The following is a 12,217-nucleotide window of genomic DNA, read 5'->3' on the forward strand; positions in this document are numbered from 1 at the left end:
TGACGGGTACCATTAACGACATTCTGCACTCGGTTTCCCGTACTCAGGAATGTGTGTTCCGTTTCCATTGGAAACTCGTGAAATTCTTACCCTGTAAACTTGAATTCAATGTGTAAATACTAAATTTATTGAGGATGCCTATCAATGTCAGTATGCCCGTGGTGCTTAGAGCAAAATGTGTGGTTGTTGGTAAGTTTAGCTTTAAAATTAAAAAAGGTTCAAAAATGAAAATATTTTATTATTGGAAATTACCTTACCCAGTTATGATATGATTTTTCCTTTACATTTTTTGGCAGTTTTGTATGTCATTATGTGGGCCCCACTTTTCCACACATAATGACCAAAATCAATTTAATGTAACCTACTCGGGTGATATGAAGGAAAAGTTTCCGTATGGCGCCACCACTTTTTCATTTGATATAAACCTCATTGAGATATCCTTTTTTGTAAAAATGAGTGAAAAAGTGGTGGCGCCATACGGAAAGTTATCCAATAATAAACTAAAAGTGCCCAACAACAAAGTCAAAGGAATGTCAAAGGCCCTAATTGCCTAAAATGGAGGGTTACGATTAGCCTATCACACATATAAAGATGCCCTCTTTCAAACGTTTCGATTACGTTGGTTTATACTCAGCAGAATCCTCAAGTTTGGACGTAAAGCTAAGGGTGTTCTAACAGTTACACCTTGCAGTGCTTAACGAATCTAATTTGCTATTAATCGCTACTTACACTTACACTTTACAGGTGATTCAACAGTTGGCAAGAGTGCTTTGACGCAGGTTTTTCACAGCGATGGCACACATTTCCCCAAGGCTTATTCCATGGTAATTATTTACTCTAGTGTTAAACTTTAAAGCTAAAATTACAACTTCGTTACCAAGGCAGGATCCATAAGTTCGGACATAAAGTTAGTGAGCAATTGAAACAAAAGTGTCTTGCTCAAGGTCAACTTCCTGGACCAAGATTCAAACCCACATTGTGGTGACTCAGCCACAACATACTTAATGTGGTGTGCTAGATCAGGTGATAGATTGACCACTCGACCACGACACTCTATGGATTGGTAAATGGATTCATTGGTAAAGTTGACAATGGGTGTGTAGGTTGCATTATCAAACTGACAAAATATTAAATAAGTACGAAGTAAAAAAAAATGAATAATTTACTGCTGACAGTTTATACAACAATTAGTTGATGTATGGAAATACAATAAAAAATGAGTGAAGAGGGATGAAATCAATTTTAAAAGGGGGGAGTAAATGACTAATTTTAGACACTTTCCCCCCCCCCCTTTTTTGCAGACAGTTGGAGTGGAGCTGTGTGTCAAGAGTGTCACAATTCCTGATACCAGCAACAGCGTGGTAAGTTGTCTGCTCTCAAATTAAACCCCAAGACAATGGGGAACGTTTGGGACGCTAGGTGGCGACAGACTTACCAAGTAAAATCCATATCCATTGTTCTAGGTAGGTAAGTACATGTGGTCAGAACTACGTAAATAATGGACATTTACCTGGTAAGTCTGCTGCTACCTAGTGTTCCAAAATGTCCCATTGGTCGCACCTTCAGTCAAGGTTTTAATGAAAAAAGTGTAAATTAAAAAAGTGGGTGTCCAGATTGTTCAATTAGTTTGTTTGCATGTAAACAATACAAATGATACATAAAACAGGGTGTCCAAAAGGCACCCAGACACCCCTGTGACTAAGACCATGTCTTCAGTTGCCCCTTTTTCCTGCTAAGAAACTCTTCAGAGATATTTTCATAGTGCTCAACAGAAAACATCCCCCTTATCAATAATGTTTCTTTCCCTTTTTTTTCAGGAGTTGTACATCTATGACTCAGCTGGTAAAGAAATGTTCTCAGATTATGTTCAGCAGATGGTAAGTTATAACATTTTTTTTTTTTTTCCTTTTTTTGTCCACCCCTCCCCCCCCCCAAATTTTTTTTAGACCAAAGCACTTTTTCTTGTAATTTGGGTGCAAAGAAGAACTTATCAACTAATTATGATTTTGATATGTGTTTTGATTTTGACAGTGGGATGGCCCATCATTGGCTGTGGTCATGTTTGATGTGACCAATGAGAAGTCTTTTTCCAGTTGTACCAAGTGGTTGGAACGAGTCAAGTCTAAGGCAGGACGGGCAATTCAAGGTATGTGTGTAAATTGAAAAGAATAAAACAAAACAAAAAAACGTAAATTTTATCCTGGTAACCTTTTTAATCTCAAAAGTCAAGATTTTAAACGGAGCGCTGGGGAAGGCGGGAGGGGAATTGATGGTTTGTTCTCCCAAAATAGTGGTCTACCAAAGCAAAATTTCTCTCTTAAACGTGGGTTTGATATTTTGTTGATATTTGTTCCCGTGACCTAGCACTTTTGCACCACAGTACGACTATACTCCTCTGGAGGGATGTACTTATTGGAAGATAGATAGTGGGTTCTCCCAATGATTTTTCAAAACTTGCACAGGAATGCTGAATTGAAATAAGTTTCAAAGGGATTATTATAGACACGCAGCGATTGAAATTCTACAATACAAGCATTCTCTTGGGGGGGCTTGTGAAAACAAAATAAGAAACCTTTTTTCCTGATGTCACACCATTTATTTTGAAATTATTTGATCTCAATTTTTCAGCTGTTCTGATCGGGAACAAGACCGATCTGGCCACCAGAAGAACAGTCACAGAAAGCATGGCACAGAAAGCAGCTGCAAGCTTGGAAGTGGAATACTTTGAATGTTCTGCTGTAAGTATTCAGTTCAGGACAATGCCCAAGACAGATTCATGCATTAAGAATGTGTGAGCTGAAAGCAGAAATCTAGACTTTTAAGTATATTTGTGTTAAAAGGCAGTGGACACTATTGGTAATTACTCAAAATAATTATTAGCACAAAACCTTTCTTGGTGACGAGTAATGGGGAGAGGTTGATGGTATAAAACATTGTGAGAAACGGCTCCCTCTGAAGTGTAATAGTTTTTGAGAAAGAGGTAATTTTTCACGAATTTGATTTCGAGACCTTAAGTTTAGAACTTGAGGTCTCGAAATCAACCATGTAAACACACACAACTTCGTGTGACAAGGGTGTTTTTTTCTTTCATTATTGTCTCGCAAGTTCTATGACCGATTGAGCTCAAATTTGTACAGGTTTGTTATTTTATGCATATGTTGAGATACACCAACTGTGAAGGCTAGTCTTTGACAATTACCAATAGTGTCCACTGTCTTTAAAACTATTTCACTAGAAATCTGATTTTATCAATCAATCAATCAATCAATCAATCAATCAATCGTTAAATTTATAAGGCGCTAATCCAACAGTTGTTACTCATAGTGCGGTACAGTAGGCCTTTAAAAAAAGATGAGATTTTTTAAGCAAAGTTTTGAAATTTGCTAATGAATAAGATTGCCTGATGTTCTGAGGAAGATGATTCCACATCCTTGTGGCCGCGATAGAAAAGGCACGATCCCCCCAACCGTGTTTAGTTCTTTGAATGTGAAAAAGTGAAGTGTGGGAACAGGAACGCAGATTTCTGACAGGTTCTTTGATTGACAATAAGTCAATGAGATATTGTGTACATAAATGCATAATAATTTTCATACAAATACCTGACAATCGTCCGTTAGTCAAGATCTCCTAGCCCGAATGAAAATGGCTTAAAAGTAATATCTTCCTGATTTTCAGAATCCAATGTTGGCAGTTCAGATGAAGTACTGTAGTGGTTAGTAAAAGCATCTGATGTAGAATGCATGTATGCTTTTCATACACAATATCAACCTCTACCCTCGCAGGTACCCATTTATACCCCTGGGTGAAGAGAAGCATTTATAGTAAAGGTCTTTTTCTTCAGCCGTGCCACGCATCTGGAACTCTCTACCACTTAATCTTCGATCTTGTCTTTGTACCGCAAAACTCAAGTCTCTTCTCAAAACTTATCTTGTGTTACAGGTTTTCAAGGACTAATTTGGTTGTGTCTGTTTTTTCTTTGTGTTGTGTTTTGTTTTTGTTTTGTTTTTGGTTTTACTGCACCTTGAACACCCAGCAGGGTGGATATGTGTGCACTACAAGTCTTATTATTATTGCTCAAGGACACAAGTGTCACGACCGGGATTCAAACCCACCCTCCGGTGACTGCACCAGAAAAATGTACAGGTAGTTTGGTTTAGAGTCTAAAATTATGTCGCTTTACATTTATCTTTTTGCAGAAAGAGCAAGAGAACAAAGAGGCTCCTTTCTACTATTTGGCAAATGCTTTCTACAAGAAATATCAGGAGAAAGTCGCAATGACTGAAGCCATCTCTGGATGACGGCAATCTGCGAGCTGAAAATAAACTGCAGAAGTGCTCGCGCTTCCTTTAACTGCAGTGGACACTCTTGGTAATTACTCAAAATAATTATTAGCATAAAACCTTACTTGGTAACGAGTAATGGGGAGAGGTTGATAGTATAAAACATTGTGAGAAACGGCTCCTTCTGAAGTAACGTAGTTCTCGGGAAAGAAGTAATTTTCCACAAATTTGATTTCAAAACCTCAAGTTTAGAATTTGAGGTCCCGAAATCAAGCATCTGAAAGCACACAACTTCGTGTGACAAGGATGTATTTTCTTTCATTATTATCTCGCAACATCGACGACCAATTGAGCTAAACTTTTCACAGGTTTGTTATTTTATGCATACGTTGAGATACACGAAGTGAGAACACTGGTCTTTGACAATTACCTATAGTGTCCAGTGTCTTTAGGGCATATTTGGACTTGAAGTTTGCAACTCAACATCTACATGTAGCGGAGTGCACCCTACTCAAATGAAGTCATGTGCATAAAGATCTTTTATCTGCGGTGGGAAAACCAGAGCACTTTTAAAAATGTAATTTTATCCATTTTTGTACAAAGTATAAAATGTGTATATTGTGAAATATTTGTACAGTTTGGCCTTTTCTCTTTATGAATTTAAACTACATATGTGTAGTATGCATTGGCGTGCAAGACTGTAAATAGACAATTTTGCAATTAGAAGTGTTTCTGAGGTTGTGTGTCATCCAAATCCACATGGTGTGAAACAAGTTAAACTAAGTTTGTTTGATTTCCATTTTTATGCCTTTATTTTCCTATGCCTACACCATACATACAAAAGAACTGGCCTATATACGCGGCCTCGGCATGCGCGCAGGCGGGCATTTTCTAAGTTGACACAACAGCATCGCACAGCGTGTAGTTGTGCGGCCATTTTGTGGGTTGACAAAACAGCATCGGGTATAGCGTTCAATAAACACAAATCCAAAGTGTACTTCATATTCAACGCGCGTAAAGAATGGCGCACGTGAAGAATGGCGCACGTGAAGAATGGCGCACGTGAAGAATGGAGCACGTGAGGAATGGCGCACGTGAAGAATGGCGCACGTGAAGAATGGCGCACGTGAAGAATGGCGCACGTGTCTTTTTGCAGTCCCATCGCGTTTGTGCAAGCTACATCACCAGTGCGCCCTCTAGTTCTTATATATAACTCTATGGCATACACATGTTTAACTGTACATCGTGCAAGACTTTTTGGCGACACTAGGTGGCAGCAGACATGCCAGGTAAAAATCCATTGTTCTCAGAAATGTTCAGAACTACAGAAACAATGGCAAATTACCATGTTTCCAATTGGTGGGCCTTTTGTAGAATCAAATCTCATACTGTTAGGCTTGATATTGGACCCTTCCCATAAAAAATGCTAATTCACGCATGCGTACAGACCCTATTGGTTGGCAAACGCCATAGAGTTGTGCACTAACCAGACGCGCATCACGCAGCCATTAGCCGTGTACAAAACAGCGCGATGTTTCCTTTTTTTTGCCAACCAAAATGTTAGTGCGCATGCGCTATGTGCTTCATGGCAAGAGTCTATTGGCCAATACAGTTGCAGTCCTAGTGTGTGCAGCGGGTATTTGGAATAAGAAAAACAATATATTTTCATAAATTCAATTTGAAGGATGCCAGAAACTTGAATTAAACATTATGAACTGTAAAACATGATTCTACTTTGTCAGTCATTTTTATTTTTATCAATCATGTTCTCATGGTTCTTTGAATTCATATACATTTGTACACTATCCTTATTTACAAAACAGAAACCTTTAAAATGTAATCAATCAGAGTTGTGAAATATTTATATTGATTTTGGGGGTTGAACAAAGAATTGACTAGAGTGGGATTCGAACCAACGACCTCCGGATTAACGTGCCAGCGCTCTACCAACTGAGCTACACAATGTATCTAGCCCTATATTGGCGGTGTCCCTATTTTGTCAATATCTTTGTTCGGGGGTGCCAGTCGGAAGCCATTCAACCGTACAAAGATATTGACAAAATAGGGACACATCGCCAATATAGGGCTAGATAGCTTAGTTGGTAGAGCGCCAGCATGTTAATCTGGAGGTCATTGGTTCGAATCCCACTCTAGTCAATTCTTTGTTCAACCCCCAAAATCATTTCAAAATTTACCCAGTCAGTTTCCCTTGTGATTTATATAAATTTTTATATTTTCTCATAAAGGAACTGAGAATGATGTAAAGTGTTACATGTACAACTAATAAAAAAGAATAGCCGATATAGCGCATGTATCTACTTACTACCATAAAGCTATTCAAAGCGCTTTAACAAACAGAAACATTTTAAGACGTGTTTTCAAAATTTGGTTGAATTATGAGACCGATTTATGCAGCACTTTATAATAAACAAGGTGCGGCAACGGCAATGCATTCAGTAGCCACTGCCAGAAACACCAGGGCAAACTCTTCTCTTAAAAGTGGAACTGGGTTCTTTTCCATGCATATACACAAAACACAAGACCGCCAGCTTCCGTCCCATTTGAAGGACGAAGCAATAGACCGTATTGAATATGATGTCACTGTTCAAATATTTGCCCTACAAGATGGCAACTGTGAGCGTGTGGGTGTGTGTGTGCGTGCTTGTGCCATAGAAATTAAACGGGGAATGCTGCGTGCTGCGTGTTTCTTTGATGTACGCGTTTAGACGCGCATACGGTTTGACCTACAAGATGGCGACTTTCATAGCAGCAAAGGGGTTATTCGATACGGTCTATACTGGTTGAGGACACAAGTGCCAAGACCGGGACTCTGATGTTAAAAAACACCAAAACTCCAATGCGGTGCTCTTAATGGCTCGACCACAGCATGCCAATAATCTATGTGATTGTGTAAGTTCCAGCTCCATTCCATCCCATCAGAGCGACAAAAATTTGTGGCACATTTGGGGGCTCTGTTTTGCTGGTGGTCAAGCAATTATTCCAAGCCCAGATACTCTAATAATAATTGAGAGGTACGTTATCTTCAAACTGTGACTCCGTCCGAGAACGCTAATGCCGTGATGGCTTTTTGATGTCCATTGAACTCCCTCTTCACCTCTGACTGCTCAACGTTCCATAATCGTGCTGTGTGGTCAGAGGAGGCTGTTGATCAAACAAGAAAAAAACAGGTAAAGTTGAAGCTCAACTCAATAGACTCTTTCCATGAAATATGTAAACAGCACATAGCGCGTGCATACAAACATTTGGGTCGGAAAAATAAGGAAACATCGCGCTGTTTTGAACACGGCTTATGGCTGCATGATCCTGCCTGTTTTAAACGGCCGTTAAAGAACTCGTCGCTACCCTTTTATTCCCTTAGTTAAAAGTGCCTACCAAATGCCTTTTTAAAAACTGCCTGTTTTAAAAATGCCAATCACAAAAATAATTCAAACTGGAAGGCTTCGATGAAGTACCTACTTATTTCTACTTGTTGCAAGACACGTTAAAGGGATACACCAATTGAGAATACTGTTCTTTGACAATTACAAAATACATATAACCTTTATGCCTTTTAACAACTTGGGAAAAGGAAAACTAACCTGTGACAATGTAGAGTGAATCTGATGAGAAAGCACAATCCCAGACCCAGCGTTGTACGGGATCCGTCAACGTCGTGACTAACGTGAAGTCAGACGTCTTCCAGACCTTCACCGTTTGGTCTGCTGCTGTTGTGGCAAGAAGCCTACCACATTTGAAATGAGAAGTAAAGAAAACTGGTATGTCACAAACGTATTTATACATGTATTTACTTGAGTTTTGAATCGCGCCTCCTACTCCCAGGGCGTTGTGGTCTCAAGTACAAATCAGTCTAATAATAATATTTGGTTTGCGGTAACACCATGTGTTTATCTACTTGCCAGGTTGAGTTTGTTTTTAAAGAACTGTCTTTCTTTATTCTACTATCGCGTAGTAGATTTAACGGATGTTCGGGAGACTTCTCAGTTCTGAAAAGAACTGTCATGTTACTGCAAAACAATTATATATTGATACCTTACCATGCAATGCCTCAAATCATACATCTAATAATTGGTAAGCAAAGTTTAACGTCACAATACAAATTACTCTGGCTATAATGACAACTCAACTTCGAGTCTTAGTGCTTCAAAGCACAATGTGAAATCAATCTCTGGGCATATGGGTGGAGGTCATATTGAAAACAATGAAAAGCAACTGTGCCCAATTTCATAGAGCTGCTAAGCACAAACATTTGCTTAGCATGAAATTTCTTCCTTGATAAAAAATAGGATTACCAACTAAATTTCAACGTGATTTTCAGGAAAAGCAATCAACAGCTGAATACCAGTAACAAACAATATGCAACCAATGGAAATTTGGTTGGTTATCATGTTTTTATCAAGGAAGAAATTTCATGCTATTTTTGTGCTTAGCAGCTCTATGAAATTAGACCCAGGTCTTGTGCTCTTTTTAAATTTAGAAGTACATGGCTGAATTATTTTGCAAGTACTTACGTGCAGTCCGGGCTGAATTTGCATTTAAGCCCAAACTTCTTGTGGGCGGGGATCTTGGTCTTGGGTATGAGCTGTGAGATGGGGTCAGTGGTACCCGGCGACACCCTCCAGATGTAGCAGTTTCCCTTGTTGTTGATGGCCGCCATGTGGGTCGCCTCCGAGTCTATGCTTATGTGCTGGATGGAGGAGTCTGGTTCCGGAACCTTAAAACGTAAACAAGACCAGAAATATGAAACTTGTTATAGCACATGGGGAAATGAAGGTAGAGGCTTTAGGAGTCTGCTCAAACCTACAACTGGCATCTTCAATTGAAATGGTTACACTCTCAGGTCCGTTCGCATTGTTTTTGAAAGAGCAAGGAAGGGCACCAAGAAATTTTGTTCCTTGGGAAAAGGAAATTTCTCTCCCTTGAGGAAATTTTAATTTTCTACTGGAGCATTTCAAGGGCCTGAAGGCATTGACAAGGGGTCATGGAGCCAATCATCTTAATTGCCACTATGAGACAATCAACAAAGTTTCAGGCCTGCACACTGTGACTGTAGGATGAGATGACAAGCACTTACCAGTTGCTCATTGTGTCCACTCCTCAGGTCCCATATGTGTACTGTGCCACTCTGGTCTCCAACAACGAGTTCTCCCTGTCGACAAAAAAATAATGTAAGGTCAAAATGAGATGCTGTTAGGTGGAGGTTACTGTTTGAAGTTAAGATTTTCTTTGCTAATCCACCACCAAAACTAAATTATAAAAACAAGTAGTGTACCAAGCATTGCTCTGAACACCTAATCGGTGAACGAGCAAAACTTTACCTGATTTGGGTGCAGGCAGGCGCAGTTCACTGGAGCATTGACTTGGAAAATCTTCTGACACTGTAGGTTTCTCATTCTGAGGAAAACACAAAACATAGGCCCTAACAATTAATTTGAATGCAAAGCAATAAAGAACATTAGCATCCCCCGCTATACTTAAAGACACTGGACACTATTGGTAATTGTCAAAGACCAGTCTTCACAGTTGGTGTTTCTCAATATATGCATAAAATAACCAACCTGTGAAAATATGAGCTCAATCGGTAGTCGAAGATGCGAGATATTAATGAAAGAAAAAAACACCCTTGTCACACGTAGTTGTGTGCTTTCAGATGCTTGATTACGAGACCTCACATTCTAAACTTGAGGTGGCGAAATCAAATTCGTTGAAAATTACTTTCTGACCCTACCTGAGGTCCCATATCTTAGCCGTGCAGTCTTCCCCTCCTGTGTACATCCACTTGCCATCCTCTTGGAAACCCACGGCCGTTATATTCCTTGAGATGCCCTCGTAGTTGATCACTGGTGACGCATCGTTGGAATTGATATCATACATGCGAATGTGCTGGTAACCTGTCGAGGAAAGAGATGCATAGAAACTGATTTAAGTTTCGGCACAAGCTTTGAACTGTTAACGACATAAAAGTATATAGGATTTGAGGCATTGCATGTTGAGGTATCAATATATATTTGGTTTGTGGTAACACCATGTGTCTATCTACTTGCCAGGTAGAGTTTGTTCTTAGAGAACTGTCTTGCTTAATTCTACTAACGCGGAGTAGATTTTTTGGGTGTTCGGGAGACTTCTCAGTTCTGAAAAGAACTGTCCTGCTTATTAACTATTACCTGGGCGGATGGTATAGATATAGGCTAGGCTACTACTTTAGCTTATGATCGTTATTAACTGTACTATCGCGGAGTCAGTTATTGGGTTGGTCTCAACGTTTCAACTAGCTTGCTCTAGTCACCATCAGGAGACTGAAGTAGACCTGTTTTTTACACAAGTAAAAGGCAATTGCATCCATGCCCACTGGTCATTGCCTCGGTATAAATTAAATTTCCCTCATAATAGAGAGGAGCCCTTAACCCTCATAATCTTCAGTCAAAACTTTCCTGCAAATTGATACAATTTTAAACCATTCAACTACATGGGTGAGCTGTGTATGGTGGCAGAGCTAAGCACGAAAATAACCCTGTTTAGTTGCGATGATCGTAACCCTCCATCCTCCTGACGGTCGGCGGGAGGATTGACAGTTTTAATCATCACAACTACCCTGTGGTATGCATTCACCAGGCTGGCATGGTTTATCTATCAATCAAACAGTTGATAATCTGATAAATCTTTCTTACCCGCTGCAGCAAGAAGGTGTCTATCCGGTGTAATTTCTAAACAGTTCACTTGCTGTGAAAGGTAAGAAAGTTAAAGAAAACCTGGCTTCTTTGTCTTTGAGGTTAGCTGAGGTTGCAGTTGCACCCCCACAGTGTAGCTCAAACATCCTTCCTCCATATGACTCAACAGCTTTTTATGACAACTCCACCATTCCACAACAACTCGAGTCGAGATAACAACTTAACAAGCAAAATATGCCTTAAAATGTGATTTCATTGTGTGATCCGAGGCAGTTGGAACTGATAGGCAATTATCACATGTATTGATTTAATTCTGTTAAATTAAATAGAAAAAGAAGTTATTTTTCATATAGTAAAAATCAAACAAATTTTCTTTGTGGAGGAGAATCCCAATATTTAAGCATAATAAAAATAATAATAATAATAATAGTATTCGGTTTTTATATAGCGCTTTATACGCCATGTCTCAAATGCGCTGCCAACATTAATACCTGATCACTGGGCCATTTTTATTCCTTAAACCATCTCAGCTCCCTTGGGGAGTATACAGCCTGTGCCGCCATGTAGTGCACTAAAAAAAAGCTAATATTACACCAACCACAAGAACCATCTCTGCCCTCACAGGTACCCATCTACCCCTGGCTGGAGGGAAGCAATTATAGTAAAGTGTCTTGCTCAGGTCAGGGGCACAAGTGTCACGAACGGGATTCGAACCAACACTCTGCTGAAAAGAAACACCAGAGCTTGAGCTTGAGTAAGTTGAGTTCGGTGCTCTTATCCGCTCTGCGATGACACCCCATATCGATGACCGCAAGATTATTAAGGACATAGGCCTAGGTATTCAAATACATTTACAATCTAGTAATAAATCAAACTAGAAAGATCTAACCCCAAAACATTATTCTAATCTAATTCTATTTCTAAACTGAATTAAAATAAATTTAGTAAAATCAGAAAAACAAATACTGAATGAAGGATACAGAGTCTTGATGTTGAACTGTTCTGTGACAAATTCCTGTGTGTGCTTGCCAAAATCGGATCGTGTGGTCATATCCAGCAGTTGCTAGGATCACCTGACGATCGCCTCCTTCGTTTAGATTGGCCATCTGGGACTAGTAGTAAGACATAGAAATTGGGGGAAAAAACATCAACTTTCTTCAGGACTGCTAATTAATGTCTGTGGTGTGTACATCCCCCAAGAGCCGACTTGCCTAAATCTGCCTATTGGTGGCGCTATTGATCTGGACCATA

The 12,217-nt window shown here is 39.5% G+C and overlaps 2 protein-coding genes across 2 annotated transcripts; one reads left to right on the forward strand and one right to left on the reverse strand.

Annotated features, from left to right (window-relative positions):
- Positions 1 to 34: 34 nt before the first annotated feature.
- Positions 35 to 5,873, forward strand: LOC139943879 (intraflagellar transport protein 27 homolog). Its single transcript, XM_071940754.1, has 7 exons — positions 35 to 189; positions 745 to 824; positions 1,302 to 1,361; positions 1,818 to 1,877; positions 2,032 to 2,146; positions 2,629 to 2,738; positions 4,197 to 5,873. The coding sequence occupies exons 1-7, from the start codon at positions 135 to 137 to the stop codon at positions 4,296 to 4,298; spliced, it is 582 nt and encodes a 193-aa protein (XP_071796855.1). The 5' UTR covers positions 35 to 134; the 3' UTR covers positions 4,299 to 5,873.
- A 135-nt stretch (positions 5,874 to 6,008) lies between these two features.
- On the reverse strand, positions 6,009 to 12,157 carry LOC139943878 (target of rapamycin complex subunit lst8-like). Its single transcript, XM_071940753.1, has 8 exons — positions 11,947 to 12,157; positions 10,967 to 11,018; positions 10,027 to 10,189; positions 9,617 to 9,692; positions 9,373 to 9,447; positions 8,810 to 9,012; positions 7,880 to 8,022; positions 6,009 to 7,442 (listed from the first exon to the last, which is right to left on the reverse strand). The coding sequence occupies exons 1-8, from the start codon at positions 12,070 to 12,072 to the stop codon at positions 7,324 to 7,326; spliced, it is 957 nt and encodes a 318-aa protein (XP_071796854.1). The 5' UTR covers positions 12,073 to 12,157; the 3' UTR covers positions 6,009 to 7,323.
- Between the last annotated feature and the right edge of the window lie 60 nt (positions 12,158 to 12,217).

The sequence above is a fragment of the Asterias amurensis genome, chromosome 11 (genome assembly GCF_032118995.1).
Source record: "Asterias amurensis chromosome 11, ASM3211899v1".
NCBI classification, from domain to species: domain Eukaryota; kingdom Metazoa; phylum Echinodermata; class Asteroidea; order Forcipulatida; family Asteriidae; genus Asterias; species Asterias amurensis.